Below are 17,059 nucleotides of genomic sequence, written 5' to 3'. Positions count from 1 at the left end.
GCCTGATAACTGAAGGCTTTGCCTCCCATTCTACTTTTAGAAACTCTGGGAGCAACAAGTAAACCTGCAGTTTGGGAGCAAAGTGCTCTGTTATGACAATATCTCACAATGAGATCTTTAAGATATGATGGAGCTCGGTCATTAAGAGCTTTATATGTTAGGAGAAGAATCTTGAATTCTATTCTGGATTTAACAGGGAGCCAATGAAGAGAAGCTAAAACTGGAGAAACATGATCTCTCCTGTTAGTTCTCATCAGAACTCTGGCTGCAGCATTTTGGATCAGCTGGAGGCTTTTCAGAGAATATGTGGGACAGCCCAATAATAAAGAATTACAGTAGTCCAATCTTGAAGTAACAAATGCATGGACTAGGTTCTCTGCATCACCCTGAGACAGGATGTTCCTGATTTTGGCAATATTGCAAAGGTGAAAGAAGGCAGTCCTAGAAACCAGTTTTATATGTGCATCAAATTCTAAATTCTGGTCAAAAATAACTCCAAATACCATTACTAGTAACTATATAACTAGACAATTTCTCCCTGAAGCGCTCAGGTCCAAAGAGAACAACTTCAGTTTTGTCTGAATTTAGAAGTGTCACGGTTTATGTTCTTTTCCAATTCTTGTCTCGTCATTTCCTGTTTTATTTTGAAATCACTGACCTTCCTTCCTCGTTTCAGGTATCTTGCCCTTCCTCCCGTGTCAGGCATCTGATTGTCTTCCCTGATTCCCAAGTGTTTCCACCTGTTCCCTTTGGTCCCTCATGTGTTCAAATAGTCTGCGTTTCCCTTGTCTTGTGCCAGTATGTTGTCTCTTCCCATGAGCTACACTATCAGCCTTACTTTGAACCACAGATTCCACAGTCATAGTTCCACGAGCCTGCAGTGAGCGATCCTGCTGCAGTGCTATCTTGTTTTGTAATTTATTCTTAGTCATAGTCTTAGTTCATTTATTAATACGGTAAGTTTCATAGCCTTGATTGTTCCTCCGTTTTCTTGGAGAGATTTTTCGTTATAACATTTCATAGTCGTTTCCGTTAAAGGAGAGTTTTAAGTTTATAGTTAAAGTTTATAGTGCCTCTGTTTTTCGAGTGCGTCCTTTGTTTAATTCCGCCTCGTTAGGAGAGCGTGTCTTTGTTTTGTAATTTGTTCATAGCATTTCTGTTTTCCTCCCAGCATGGAGAGATTTATGTTTTGTAACTTTCATAGCTGCGCTCGTCCTCCGCCATAGTTACCGAGAAGAGCGCTTAGGTTTTCATAGCCCTTTGCTCTGCTTGGAGATCGCCCTGCCTTGCTGTGCTCTGTGTGCTTTGCTCTCCAATAAAACCCCTTTGAATCTGAAAAGACCCTGCGTCTATGTCCTGAGTCCACGGTACCTGACAAGAAGCAGACAGTTCTGATTCATCCAGGTCTTTATGTCTTTAAGACATGCTTGTAGTCTGACCAACCTATTAGTTTCATCTGGTTTCATAGATAAGTACATAAGAAGAAGTATCATCAGCATAGCAATGGAAATTTATGCCATGCTGTCTAATGTTACCTAATGGAAGCATGTATAAGGTAAAAAGAATCGGTCCAAGCACAGAACCCTGAGGAACTCCATGACTTACTCTGCTGTGTGAGGAATATTCTTCATTTATAAGAACAAACTGGAATCTATCAGATAAATATGACTTAAACCAGCCTAATGCAGTTCATTTAATCCCAATAACATGTTCAAGTCTCTGTAACAGAATGCTGTGATCAATCATATCAAATGCAGCACTGAGATCCAACAGGACAAGCACAGAAACAAGTCCACTATCAGAGGCTAAGAGGAGATCATTGGTAACTTTCACCAGTGCTGTTTCTGTGCTATGACGCACTCTGAATCCTGACTAAAACTCTTCAAACAAATTATTTCTATGTAAATGATCACAAAGAGCTGCAACTATTTTTTCAAGAACTTTAGACAAAAAAGGGAGATTGGATATAGGTCGATAATTAGCCAACACTTAAGTAAGTTTTTTAAGTAAAGGTTTGATTACAGCAACCTTAAAAGTCTGAGGTACATATCCTGTCAACAAAGACGATTGATCAAATCCAATATGGAGGTGTCAGTTAAGGGGAAAACCTCCTTGAACAGTCTGATTGGGATTGGGTCTAAAATACAAATTGATGGTTTAGAAGAGACTATTGCTGATGTTAGCTCAGAGAGATCAACTAGGAAGAAGCCATTGTTTTTAGCAGTTTGCTCTCTCGCCTGATTTTAAAGAACTTACAATCCTTTTTAATATACTTTTATAACTTCTTAATTTAGCATACTCCATACCACCCTATGGTGGCCCTGAAGTGTAAAGCACAACAGCAAAAGAGAAAATACAACGACATATCAAAAAGCACAACGGCAAATCAAAACACACAACGGCAAAAGAGAAACGACAACAACATATCACAAAACACAACGGCAAATCAAAAAACACAACGGCAAAAGAGAAACGCCAACAACCTATCAAAAAACACAACAGCAAAAGACAAAACACAACGGCAAAAGATTCTTTCTTGGTCATTGATCTCCAAACATCATTTGTGTTCTTTGTGTTTCTTTTGTCCGATTACCATGCATTAATGCTAAACTGCTAGACCTATTCTGTCGGTTCTCTTACTTCTTCTGGGGCCTCTTCATTCTTAGGGTCTGACTCTGGGTCTAACATATATCGTTGCAACAGTGTGTAGGCAGCCATGACCAGTGCTCGTGCTCAACTGTTGTCATAGCAGCCTGATCCAAGGTCAGCATGTTGGGGTGGAAGTCGGGCCGTGTGAGCAGCAGCCAGCAGCAGCTCATTTTCATTTAAAGGGACGGACACGAAAACCAACTGTCTGTGCTACAGACAGTGTAGAGGGCTGCTGTGCTTGATCCGTTAGGAATTTCACCAAATTATTTCACAGACATGTCATTAAGGTGCCTGGGACCAGTGTGAACTGGTGTAAAAGGTATAAAATTGTTCTCCTTTAAGTGGAGGGTGTGGCCCGTGTGAGCCTTTTGAAATCAGGCAGCCATTTCAGGTGACTTGAATTTGCTGGCATTCTTAGTGACTGTAGGACTGTTTAGGTGAGTTTCTCTGCTAAATCTGCGAGTTTGTGTTGTCCTGCCTCCACCTCTGGCACCCTCTTTACTTTCATTACCCCCTACCCGAACCAGGGTTTGAATCCCATTCCTACTTATCTTTACCTCTTCTATTTCTACCCCCTACCCACACCAGGGTTTGTATTCCCACCCCGCTATGACTGGTGTGCAGTAGGTGAGAGACTGGGTTAGCTCATAATAATTATGCTTGTGGAAAAAGGTGGTTGCTGTGGTGTGAGGAGCAGTGACGGCTGGCATTAGGGGAGTGACTCTGGGACGCCAGTGATCACTGTCTAGCCTCCTGGAGGTGTCGTGGACCCAACTAGACGAAACACTGATGAAAGGAGGTTCCCACCTGATGACCCCAATGACATGTTGGTCAGCACTGCTCACATATATGGATTAAAGGGATCAGGAAGTTCTGTATTAGGTACTTAGGTTAATTGTTGAATATAGGGAATTATTCACTGAGTCTGGTCCATTTTTGTTTTTGTAGCACAAGTTTCTTGTGTTTACTTTGAATATCAGCGTGAGTGTAAATCCTGTCTGCAAGAGCTCTGTGAACTCTGCACCGAATAATGTGTAGCAGCATAATTCTTGAGGTAAGCTGAAAATGTATTTGTTGTTTACTTGGGGGTTTAAATTATGAAAAGTCATGCTTCCAGTGGCACCACTTGAAAATATATCAACTATTCTGAAAAGGCTTTCATCAGTGGGTTTGAAGGATTTTTAGACTGATTGTGCTCTGTTTCACCTAAAACAACAAGGCAGACCACCGCAGACCGCACACACGCCTCACCATATATACATCGGTTTGAAGATGTCATGTTCATCATCACCGCTCAAAATGGCTTTGTTCCAGCCTCCAAGCATTCCATCTTAGAATGGACCAATTCAAATCTGTGCGTGTGCAAAGGCAGAAATGTGTTTTGAGTGCTTTGATTTTGTTTTGTTTATGTTTAAAAAAGAGTTTGCTTCACAAAATATTGGCAGACATGGCAAGGAAAAAGGAAAAGAAAAGGTGCATTTTGACTGGAGTTGAGACACTCATCAAGGAAAAGGAAGTATTGTATAGTCGTCCATTTTTGGAACTGGGTAATGAAGAATAACAGAAATGCTCTGTTCAGAGCAAAGGATCCTGCCCAAGGTTAGAAAAACCAAGAGAAGTCTACAGATGTCTGTGCAAGAGCATAATTCTTACAACCAATACATAGCAATACATAGACTAGATAAAATTAATGCTTTAAGTGAATCGTAAATTGCTGATCCAAACAGAACAAAATCAATTAGGAATAAATGAGGAAGACTAAAACTCCCTTTCCCTTCACCGATTCAATCGTCATTTGCCTTTAAGAACCCCCCCCCCAACACACACACACACACACACACACACACACACACACACACAGACGTACAGATTTCCTCTAGAAGTCTCAGTTCATGTATTTGAAAGGCAAACCTGTTTTTGTGCCTACACAAATTAGAAATTCAGCCCTGGTGTCGCTGCACAGAATATGTTTGGAATATTGAAAAGTTCTCACTGTTTTTGTTTCATTCTATTTATTTCAATCAGTCACCAGTCAGTAAGAATTTTTTTTGATGCATTCATAACTGGCTGAGTTGCTTTTATCTTTAAAAATGAAAAATGTTGATAGGAAAGAGATTACTGAACAGAAACAGAATATTTGTGTTGATCATTGACTTAAACAGATGGTTGGTGGTACGTAAAGAGTTTTTCATGTGAATATCATGTGGGTTTTGGTCTGTTGGTTAGGCATCAGCTTCAATTTGGGAAGGCATTAAGCATCTTTCTGATTTAAGTCCAACATTTGGAAACCTGGTTTCCATGTTCCATTTGAGTTCCTTCTGCAATCTTTAGTCATAGCCCTCAGACTAATGGAACATTCTGATATCAGGTCCACCACTTCCTTTTCCAAGATCAGTATTGCAGGTATTGTACATATTTTCAGTTTGTATACAGAGTGCATGAATGTAAACTAAATTACCTCAGTATTTTCCAACACAACTTTGTACATGGCTTTAAAGTGATATTGACTTTTACCAAAGAAGTTTTGTAAATAAATTGTACATAAATCCCAGTAGAGAAAAAAATGTCTTCACTCCCGTAATCTCATCCTTTCCATCTTCACCCACTGTGCAATGAGCTCCGACTCTGTCTTTCTAACACCGGTAACTGATGGTGGGTCAGCCTCATTATGTCCTCTGCATAAAACAACCATAGAGAAAAGTCCCATTAGATTTTGTTTGATGAACATAATGTAAGGGACAGGAAGGACTCTTGAAGGACCAACACTTTATTCTACCTCAGGTCCAGATGATGGGCCCCTCCAGAAATGTTGAGGGCTATCAGTGACGAGCTCAGGGACTTGCGCACCTGGAACAGTTGAGACCTCATTAACTCAGACAGAAAGCAAAGAAAAGTGAAGTAAAAAGTTCTTATTTGGGTTAAACACTCACCCCTCCATTGGCCCATGGGTCCAGGTCACCATTGGAGAAAATGATGTTGCTTGCTGTGGAGAGTGCTGAACACAGGAGAGCTCATTAAAGCATAAGACAAGTTGACAAGAAAGTTTTGAAGGCTGTTGTTTTTGTACCATGTTTTTCCTAATAATATCAATATAATTGTGTCCAGGAATACATAAAATGTTAGCACTTTTTAAGTTCACTCTGTCAAAGCCATTTAAGACATCAGTAATGTGCCCTTGTTTCTGAAGGCATTTTAAAATCTGTTCCCACAATAAGTGCCTATTGTTCTGATCAGGATTGTGAATGTCAGACATGTTTTTAAGACAGTCTCGAGTGAGTCTTAGTATTTTCAGTGCTCACCGTCACCCCAAAACTGAATTTGAAGCCAGCCAGGTCTCGGAACCACACCCCACCGTTTGGAGCAGTAAATTTCACGGTATTTCTCAGTGAATGCCATGGGAGGAAACATGTCTGTCAAGTTGTTGCTCTCATAACACAATTCAATCTCTGTGCATGCCTGCAATCATAAAGAAGAATGGGGAGTGTCAGAATTCTCTTCAAAATAACACACCACAGATGACTTGAGATATTGTTCCAACATGATAAAAAAATTAGGCAAAATTATATCAGATATATTTGTGAGGAATGCTATCATTTAGGCTACTGTCTGCATCATCAAGTTTCTACTCTGCAAAAAGTTGGTCTTTACTCACCAGACACTTTATCTAGAACATTTCAACTGTTTGTTAAAACAAAAATCTTTGAAGATCAGCCAGTTACATGTGGAACAGTCAGTGCAAGTCAGTAGAGTTGGTCAAGAGGATTAATGAAGTTCAAAATAACATACACAAACATAGGTAAAGTATGTGACTTTAAACATGGCACTGCAGTTGAATCTAATCAGATTTGAACCCACAACAATCTCTTGGGTTTATGAAATTCTTTTTGACAAGTAAGCAACTGCTCTCTAGGTAACAGTCAAAGAAAGTCCAGACTGATTCGAGCAGCTGTGTGATAACCTAACGGACATCTCAGTTCAGTGTATCAGCACTTCTGGGATGTGGCAAAACAAGAGTTTTACATAATACAACAAGTGTAGAAGCTTATTCGTTATTTGGGTGTGATTCTCTGAGGAATGCTTCCAGCACCTTGTTGAATATCAGGGTAGTTCTGAAAGCAAAGCAAGTCTAATCTTTTTAACCTTTTCGAGGTTCTACAAAGTGCAAAGTTTGCAGTGCAATGCATCCATTTTGTATCCATAGTGGATACAACCACTTTGGTAGTAAAGGGAACCACACAGTCAAAAGACAATACTCAAACAAGTTGCAGCACTAAAATCATGACTGGCTGTTATCAAGCTCTCAGCTTGTGCTTTGTACTGCTGCTTTGTACTCAGCCATGATTGGGTGATTGGATAACTGCATGAACATGCAGGTGAAGAATTGTAACTCTGCATCAATGACAAAGTTAAGCAGTGCAAATTGATACCAACCTGAAATCATAATATCTTTGCATTTACTATAAATGCTCTTTATAACAACGACAGAATATATTGTGTCTCAGTGCATATTGAAGTACCTGGTAGTCCCAGGCCAGACTGTTGAAGCCCAGTCCGCATCCAGTTGGATCAGCACACTCAACATACAGACTGTACAGATCAAAACAAGTCAGCAGCCCAGTAGAGTTGTATACAATCCCTGCAGGTTGGAATACATACATGACTTATTTAAAAGTGTGGCTCTGGGAGTTATTTGCTTTTCAATGCAAGTCCACATTTTACTTGTGCTCTTTTTCTTAAGCAGATGGATTAATAAAAAGTCTTTTGGCCCTCATACATTTTTTCAGACGTTTAGAAATTTAACTCTGAAACAGTATTTGCAAGTTAAGCTGAAGCACTCAGTAAGGAGACAGAATATGAATAGATAATTCCATTTAACACTTAACTCAACATTGCCTACTGATGTGTCCATCTGTTTGTGAATGTGCGATAGAGGAAAAAAGCACTGTGTAGCCTGTAACAAATATAGATTAAGATGTGCTGTATGAGTGAGTGTATCTGTGTGAGAGAATTGGTGAATGTGGCTTGTATTGTATAAAAGATTTGAGTGGTCAACTAGACAAGAAAAGCCCTATATAAGTACAGTTGATTTACCATCTATTCAAGTTGTAGAATCTTACTTTTGATGCAAGGGCATGTATGTTAAAGAAAACCTACAATGCAAGTAGATGTTCCACACAACCTGTACACAAGAAGCTGTATGCTCTGTACCATTTCAAATAAACATTTCATTTTGAAACAAACTTCCATGACTTCAGACATTAGCTACAAGCTACTCAGTACAGCAATTAAGAGTTTCTCATAATTCTGTTAAAAGCAATGCACGCAAAATTCTACAGTTCATCCTACAAGTGTTGATTAGCATTATGTACCTGCAGTGTCCCTGAGGTTAGCCAGCAGGTCAGATCCTCTAAGCATGGTTTTACAGGCCACCTGAAAACCATGTCACATGATGCGTCACCTTCAGTTCTTTTAGAGTTCTAAATTAAAAGATCTTATCTAGCAACCATCACTGTTTTCCATTCATTGGTCATTATATAAATAACAGAAACTTTTTCAATAACTAATGTGTATACAACAATCTACAGTATATTGAATGAATATCATACAGATCACATTTGTAATATATTTTCATATATCAGTGTTATTTATGTTTGGTCAATATGTAAAGATGCAAAAGTGTAAGTCTTAATGACTTTGATTTTTAAGTGAAAAGGAGTGACGAAAACAATTTTTCAAACATTAAATGGACTTCACTTAACTTAATTTAATCAGCTTGAAAAACTGACATCAAGCCCATTTATGAAGTTGCAGAACTTCATGAAGTTCTTAGGCATTAATTATCAGTAAGATTAATTATGCAGACCAAGAACTAATATTATGTAGATAGTAGATAGTAGCTGATAGCTGACAGACTACTCTAAGCAGTAAGGGAAAGTCATCTGATGCCTGACCAGCACTTCAAGTACACAGTCTCCACTGTGTAAAATGTCATTAAGGTAGGTGAACCGTTGAGTTGAAAGCAAGAATAAAAAAAAGTCTGCTTGGAAGCAAGGCAAAACAAACCACCATCTGACAGCAGGGTGTTTCACAAACCTGCAACCTACACAAGAGGATATGCATAGTACAGCACTGTTGCACAAGCAGGGTCAACATTAAAAGTAGCATCAGTAGAAAAGAACCTCGTTACGCCATGTCATCACTAAAATCAGTACGTGCAGAAACATTGCAGAGATAAAGGGAAGAATGGATTCCACCATCCATCAGCAAGTTCTGCTCACAAATCTCAAGCTTTCAGTCAAGAAGGTAAAACGAGACTGGCTTCTTCAACAGGACTATGATTAAAATCACAACATTTTTCTCAGTCTCTTGACCTGAACACTGAAATTCATTGTTTAAATAAGCGATGCCTCCAAAACAGCCGAAAATATCTCATACTTTAAGGGAATTTGCAGGGAACACAGAAAGGCTTTCATTTGAAAGTATAATTAGTTTATACTGTGTTTATACTCTTTTGTGAACTACTATATGAAGTCAGACCACTAATAAATCACTATTACATTGCCATTCAATAACATAATACAGGCAAAGGAAGGAAAGAAACAAGAAAAGAAAAATGGGGAATTTTGACTATGTAAATCTTCAGTGTAAGATTTCTGTGCAGATGTAAACCAAAACATACAAGACATGACTGTTAGCAGGCACATATCTAGGAAAGAATACAATAAATATTTTGGAGAATTTAAAGTATTGAAAGCACAGCAGTTAGTAGTAGTAAAGATTTGGATCCTCAAACAGACTACTGAACTGCTTTTCACAAAAAGTTCTTGGAGCTAGTGACACTTTTGTTGAACTAGTTCCAGCAAAATCCTCACTAGTAAGCTTTTTGACAGACTAGCGGCACCCTGAACCAAACTAGTAACAATCAAAGTCTTGCTAGTTAACTAGTAATCTGCAAAAACTCCAACATGTTAACACTTGGCAGTTTTTTTTTAAGACTGTCTTCTTAAAAAGGTGCATAAGTAGGACTTACGAAATTTATCCTTAAAAACTGTTGTTGAATGATGCCCAATGAGAGAACCCTCTGGCCAGGACATTCATTTATGGGTCAATAGTTATTCATTCAGCCATTGCCATTTGACACTGGAGCCTTTCCACAGACAGTTTTGCTAGTTTTGATTTGTTTTATTCATTATGGGTGCACTGTAATTATGGCTTGTGGTTCAGTTAATTGAACTCTAAACACTTTCTAATATACAATTCCTTTATTAAAAAGGAATTTATTTTCTTAATAGTTTGAAAATGTAACACACTTTGCAATCAATTCTAATGAGTGGAATGTGAGTATTTTCTTAAATGTTTTGAAAATAGGGAGGACCATTGCTGTTTTAGGTATTATGAGAGTTTACATAAATTACAATGCACTCAGCTGACCAAGGTCACACTAGCATTTGCTGATAACATAGACATCCCATAGCTCATCCAGATAGATGGTCAATTCTGGCCCCAGAAATCCCACAAGCCAACAATCAAATGGAAAACTTTCATATAGAATGGAAAATCAGTTCATAAACCAGTGGAAGACCTCATAGTAGTTACGAACATTTTGTACATGCAGTTCACATTTCAAATGTTCTTGACTCCTCTGCTTCACTAAGTAACCGCTGATAATGCCCCTGAATCTGATGCATAAGCAGCTGTGATTGGTTTACTTAGTTTGTGGATGGAACCCTGGCTGTCTGAAGCTATGTTTTGGTACACTAAAGTTCTCAAATGGAAATGCTTAAACATGATGTTCACTGCTTATTCTACTCTTACATGTTAGAGACTTAATTTATTATTATTTTGTTTCTTTTACTCCTCATACAACACATTTACCTTGACAGGGTTGGCAGGCATGTTGCCCATGAAGGAAGTACTGTAAGGGTAGTCTAGCATGGCCATCAGAGTAAAGACATTTCTCAGAAGGCCATTGAGCTGGTGGATGTCCCGAATAGATGATGGAGGGTTACACAGGGCAAGTTCTGACTGGATGCGACTGTAATCTGACACCAGCAGAAAGACTGTAGTGAGTGTTAGTTCTTTATTCTGACTTGGGTCTGTATTAAGATTTCCACATATAACACTGTCAGAAGTCCTTGAAATCAAACAAAAAGCCTAGAAATCAATTGATCAATGTCATTTAGGGCATGCTACATTAGCTGAAAACATCAAATTACAGCCAGCCTCTTCAAAAAGACTGCTACCAGAGAGTTACCTTGACACTCGGCTAATTCTTTCAGCTCATGAAAAGCTCCTCTCACAGCATCACTGCATTCTGTCGCAATGTTCTCGAAGTCCTGAGAATGAAAAAGCAAAGCATTGTATTTTCCAGCACGCATGTGTTATATTTCTATGTACAGCTCATGGTTTTAAATGAATGCCTACAACAAATGCTCAGTTTATTGAAAGCATTTGAATGATTTTAAGAGAAAAAATATAGTGGAAAGAACATTTACAAGATCCATAGAGCTGTCTAATCCTGGATGCAGGCTATCCCAGCTGTAAAAGGATGAATGGCAGGGCACACTCTGGATAAGTTGCCAATGCATCACAGGGACAACAAAAAATACGGCCAAGCACTCTCACTCACATAAAATAAGGTCAATTTAGAATCCCCACTTGAATGCTAACCACCATGCAGCCAAACAATATAAAAAAGTTCTTGTTTTATTATATAGTCAGATCTAGAAATATTTGAAAAGTGACTCTATATTTTTAGCTGTTAACCAAATATTAAAGTTACTTGTATACAGTGTAATGGTGTGGGCTTTACAGACTCAGCTTTAATTTGAAAAACTGTCAGGCAATTGTTAGGGAAAGCTGTTTTGTGGATATGTGTAGACTGATCCTTTATTGATTATCCATCATTTCAAGAGGTTATAGATCGTAAATTGTTTCTGGGTTAGGAAGATGACATTTGCACTTGGAACTTAACATGTGGTCAGTGCTAGTAAAACAGGCTAGAACATTTACAGCTCCCATCTGAAAGGCTGATTCGGGTCTAAATTAGTTGGTGTGGAGTTTCAGCTTATAAGTAATTGATACAATTAATCAAACCATTCTATTAAAGAGGCTTGAACATATCATTGGGATTAAAAGAACCAAATATCTATCCGATCTTCCTCACACAATATACGAATTATGTTAAGACAGAATTTCAGGTTCAAGACAGAACTCTTATCTATAAGATTGCTGAATTCAAGGGCTTCTATGGTGAAATGGCATTGTATCATTCTACTGAGATACCACCTCCAGGACACATTTTCTGAGGCTGTGGCTCTGTTGAACATCCTCATAACAGAGTAGCCCACGACAACAGCTGAAGCGGAGAGGTAATAATCAAAGTTAAAGAGAATCAAAACATTCCTGCAAAATGCAATGGGCCAGGAACATCTCAATGCATTGACCATGCTTTCCACAGGGAGAACTGGTTAGGAACATGCCTGACTTCACTGAGAGGGTTAATGATAATTTGGCTACTTTCAAAGAGACACAAGTAAAATTTCAATACAAGTAAGTATACTAATTTAGAGACACAAGTTGCTGGTTCTCTCACACACATACAAAATCTGTTGATGTTGATTTATTTATACTAATCATTTTAATTCAAATTCAATTCTTAAGGCAAATAATGTTCATGTTTGTTCATAGTCATTTTAAAGATTTCATAGGCATTTACACAAACCTTCTTCAAAAATAATATTCTTCAACTTTCTTCATTAGCCTTTAACAAAAAGTTGAACATAAAAAAACACCAAGAGCTCATTTGGTGTAAATTTGGCTGTGGTGTATGTCGTTTGCATTTCAAACTTTCCTGACCTTGAAGCTCCACATCTTCCTGTTTTGGTTTCAAAGTGTAATGCACTGACCACACTAGTGAAAAGCCACCTGGGATTCCCAAACTCTGCTTTTGTTAAAGTAAAAAGTTTTGTGATCACATCTTTGAGAATTATTGAAAAGGATATGCACATAATCATCTCTGCTCTGTGTAGAATGTAAGTCAGATGAGATTAAAGCTGTGGTTGCTTTCTATAACAAAACTCATGAAACATGTTTATACACTACATTTACTTTGGTGCTCTGTATCATGACTCAACGGGATTACAACAGCAACATTTTGCATGCTATATTTTTTATCAGAAGCTGAAAAGTAAATTATGAACTTAACGTTCCGATCTGTGCCTTATGCATTAAGCCATATCATGTCTGTTACACACTAACATATTTATAGCCTTTTATTATCTAAAGCACACTATGTTTGTCTATACTTGCAACTTAGGTGAAGCTCAGATCACCTTTCTATGACCAAAAATTACACACATTTTATTGTCAGTGTTCTTGTCTTCAAATCACACAAAATCCAGAAATCACAAATTGTCTACCAACAAAGGAAAGAACATGGAGGCACTTACAGCTGTAACATCTCTGAAAAACTGTCTTGTGTCTCCCAAGCCAGCAGTAGATAGGATTGGGGCGCTGGCTGCCAGAGCTCCAGCCACAATGTTTGGATACTTGAGTCTCATATAGACTGACAGCATTCCACCATAACTGCAGGCACACATGAGGTAGTCTAGGATTAGCAAATGAAACAGAATACTAAGAATTGACTTTTTTTGTCATCCAAGGGGCTCAAGACAAAAAAATGGGTTTCTGCCAAACTGGTCAATGAGGTATTAGAAGGAGAAAGAATGTCTGAGCTATTGTTATATTTGGTCTTTGCTTTTCAACAATAATTGAGAGTGAACGCTTTTGAAGGATTACATGCGGTAACTAAAACTCACTAGAACTACAGCTTCCAGTTTAGCTCAAATGATTTCTTTGCAGAGGTGGATACATGATGATGTATGTCAAATCTAAAACTGGAATGCTTTGTTAACATGCAACAATGTGAATCACGATATTAGTCAACAACAAATAATATATTAATTGAGTGAAGCCCTTTTCAAAGATCTCAAGGGGGAGGCTTTTTTTCATTGTCTGAAAAAAACACCCAATTTCAATCAGTAACAGTAACTCAACAAAAATAACACTTATATGAACAACAATGGGCTCCAAGGGTAAAAACTATTTCAAATATAGTATACTAATCAAAGCTACGAGACAAGCCTGATTTTGCATTTTTAAATTTGAGATTGATCAACAATATAGTTTAGTGGTATTCTTCTTCTTCTTTTCCTTTCAGCTGTTCCCTTCAAGGGTTGCCACTGCAAATCAGATGCCTCCATCTAACCCTACACTCTGCATCCTCTTCTCTCACACCCATTAACTTCATGTCCTCTTTCCCTACATCCACTAATCTCCTTTTTGGTCTTCCTCTCGGTCTCCTGCCTGGTGGTTCCAACCTCAGTGTCCTTTTATCTATATATTCAGTATCCCTCCTCTGTACATGTACATGGCTTTTCTGAGTTTCTTTTTAAAATATGTAGTGTTAGAAGCGCTTTGAGTGATCAGCTAGACTAGAAAAGCGCTATACAAGTACGGTCCATTTACCATTCCATTTACATGCGCTGTTCCTCAGATGTTCTAATTCCCGATCCTGTCCATTCTTGTCACTCCTTAAGAGAACCTCAGCATTTTCATCTGTGCTACCTCCAGCTCTTCCTCGTCTTTTCCTCAGTGCCATTGTTTCTAAGCCACACAACATCGCTGGTCTCACCACCATCTTATACACCTTTCCTTTTATTCTTGCTGATACTCTTTTATCACACATCACCCCTGACTCTTTTTCCAACCTACTTGCACACGCTTCTTCTCTTCTTTTTTCTCACTCTTCATTGCTCTGGACTCTTGACCCTAATATTATTAATATGTTAATGCCATGAACGCTGGTTGTATTGCATAACATAATTCCTAATTAAAACACCCTGGTAATAACACTACCCAGGAAATGTTTAGCTAGTAACATAAATGGACGACACTAACATCACAATCATTCAGGTGAATATTACCTGCCACCAAACACGATCACTGGACAGTCAGTGGCTGCCAGTTGCTGTTTCAGCTCAGTGATCATGACGGCATAGTCAGCAAGAGCTTGCTCTACTGTTAGCAGGCCCACTTGAGGGATGTTAAAGGAGTCTTTGCCAAATGGCAGAGATCGGCCATAGTACCTCTATGAGAGAGAGAGAGAGAGAGAGAGATATGAGGGCACTCAAGAATTCAAAAGAAATACAGAAAGGCTAAAGCTTTTCTGTAAATCTGTACATTTTCTATCCATTTCTATAAATGGTAGCTCTAAGAGCTGTATGTGATTGTTATTTGTCAATTGTCAAGTGTTCTGTAAAATCGTTTGTGCCCTGCTATATGATATAGGACATGCACATGTGCCAATTAAACTGATCATCAGTGGAGGGCCTAGATGTCAGCAGTAAAAACAGAGAACTACAAACACCCATTAGTGAGAAGGATTAGCTGTATTATCAGATGTATTCAGGTCTACAGTAGCATCAAACCGACTATAGATGTAACCAGTCATACTCCAATGAGCTGTAATTATCACTCGTCAAACAAGATGAAGTGATGGAGCTTTCTAACACCAGAAAAATCAGTTTTCTTGTAAATGTGCTCCGTGTTTTATCTTCTTCTTCTGTATTTTGAATCTTAATAATAATAATCACAATTCCATTTCATGTTTTGTTTTATATCTTATGAAAACAGAAAAACTGACTGTATAAACTGACAAAACAATTCCAGCACAAACAGCCTTGTAAAATTCCTCTGACAAACTGAGTCCAACTCTAACCATCCATCTAGACATTGGACATTACACTTTATCAAATGATATACTTCGCCTCAGCCATAACTTGTCAAAAGAAACTCTTCCATTTTACTGTGATGTTTCATTAGTTGTACCAGTGTTATCATACATGTTCACCAAATATGACCAGTGCTTTCTGTTGAGCAGCTAACTCTATTATGAATCCAGAGTTCAGAGCAAATTCCCAGATGTCCCCTTCATTGCCAGTGTAGAAGAAGATGGGACCATAGCCTTTCTTCCAGTACTTCTCTAAAGGAGAGGAAATGAGAATCAATTATTTGTTGTTGCATTTGTTATGTTCATCATAGAAAGCTCCTTTCACCCGTGATCAGGTAACGCTGATTGAAAGTTCCATTCCCCATGCTGTTAAAGTTGAAGTGGTCCACAGTCTGACTGAAGTACTTCTCTGTGAATTGAGGATCTGACTTGACATCGTGATGTTTTCTAGACTTGGAAAATAATTGAAATGCACAGCACATGTCATACAGAGCATGCACAGCACATGTCATACAGAGCAATCCTGTTATTCCTAAAGCTCTTTAGATGATAAGCAATGTGGCTACAAATGCACACCAAAAAATGCACTTGCAGTCAGTGGTGTAGAGCAGGCCTTACTCAGATATATGGACAAATGTTCACTAAAGTTCAGTCATATTATACTATACCAAATTAACCGATGTGCATCACATTCAGTAGTGAGTTGCAAGTGACTTTCTATTATTCAGACTTTCTTTCTCTGCCTTTGTCTGGCTAGTAGCAACTGCCTTCATTGGAAGGTTGGTTAAGGTGAGACACTAATTCCATACTGATCTTTATTCCCTGATATCAAGAGGAAAAAGCTATGGGCAAAAACTAGAAATTTATACGAATCTCCATTCATTTAACCGTGTCAAAAAAGAGTAAAAATACATGTGTATATGTATTCTCTGGCGCTTCGATCCACATGCAAATGAACAAGACGGTTTATGTCACATTTATGTCACATTAAACTAATATCTTCCGAATGAAACGTCCTCCATACAGCACACATAAAAGAGCAAACACGGAAGAGAGAAATGTTACCTGTACATAACCGTGCAGTGTGCCAGCAGACAGCAGGACTGCTGTCACCGACATTAAAGCTAATATCCTGCTCATTTTTCAAAGACAATATTACAGAAACTAATGAGTCGTTAGACTTTTTCCGTTTATGGCATAAATGCGTCGACAACGTATGTCACATGACTTCTGTTTTCACGTGTGCTACATTTAAGTACGCCTCGTAATTATGTGAATGTACAACAATTTATAAAGAAAGTGAACTTCCCGAGGAGTTTCTGTGGTGGGAGGGTAAAAAAACTTGTACAACTTGTGCAGCAGGTTAACCCAGCAGGATAAATACTGGAAATGTGACAAATGGGGACTTCTGGAAAACAAAGACATTTTTCTCTTGACTTCCTTCTCAAAATAATCTCTTACACTGGGATTAAAGGTCACTCTGAATAGCCCTCATAAAAAAATTTCCCAGCAATTCTATGATGTAAAAGGAAATATCTACACCATCCTGCACTCAGGAAGGGTATTACTGTGACTCAATTACACCTAGTACAGAAGCCTTTAACAAGCATGTTGTTA

At 38.3% G+C, this 17,059-nt stretch overlaps 1 protein-coding gene across 1 annotated transcript; it reads right to left on the bottom strand.

Annotated features, from left to right (window-relative positions):
- Nucleotides 1–5,218: 5,218 nt before the first annotated feature.
- Nucleotides 5,219–16,656, bottom strand: dpp7 (dipeptidyl-peptidase 7). The gene is made up of 13 exons (XM_072388581.1): nt 16,508–16,656; nt 15,768–15,894; nt 15,555–15,694; nt 14,637–14,800; nt 13,101–13,236; nt 10,904–10,985; nt 10,525–10,691; nt 8,025–8,079; nt 7,167–7,291; nt 5,949–6,105; nt 5,580–5,644; nt 5,426–5,496; nt 5,219–5,324 (listed from the first exon to the last, which is right to left on the bottom strand). The coding sequence occupies exons 1-13, from the start codon at nt 16,580–16,582 to the stop codon at nt 5,219–5,221; spliced, it is 1,470 nt and encodes a 489-aa protein (XP_072244682.1). The 5' UTR covers nt 16,583–16,656.
- Nucleotides 16,657–17,059: the final 403 nt, after the last annotated feature.

Source organism: Leuresthes tenuis, unplaced genomic scaffold (assembly GCF_036924035.1).
Source record: "Leuresthes tenuis unplaced genomic scaffold, fLeuTen1.0.hap1 SCAF_6, whole genome shotgun sequence".
In the NCBI taxonomy this organism is placed as follows: domain Eukaryota; kingdom Metazoa; phylum Chordata; class Actinopteri; order Atheriniformes; family Atherinopsidae; genus Leuresthes; species Leuresthes tenuis.
The sequence above is the reverse complement of the archived record's forward strand: the minus strand, read 5'-3'. Positions and strand labels throughout refer to the sequence as shown.

Bases quoted from the DNA above. Each gene is read 5' to 3' on its own strand.
- dpp7 (XM_072388581.1), bottom strand. From the start codon at position 16,582: ATGAGCAGGATATTAGCTTTAATGTCGGTGACAGCAGTCCTGCTGTCT. The intron at 15,695-15,767 runs GTGAAAGGAGCT...CCTCTCCTTTAG, and splicing joins TCAGCGTTACCTGATCACGG to AGAAGTACTGGAAGAAAGGC. The intron at 10,692-10,903 runs GTAACTCTCTGG...TGCTGGTGTCAG, and splicing joins AGAATTAGCCGAGTGTCAAG to ATTACAGTCGCATCCAGTCA.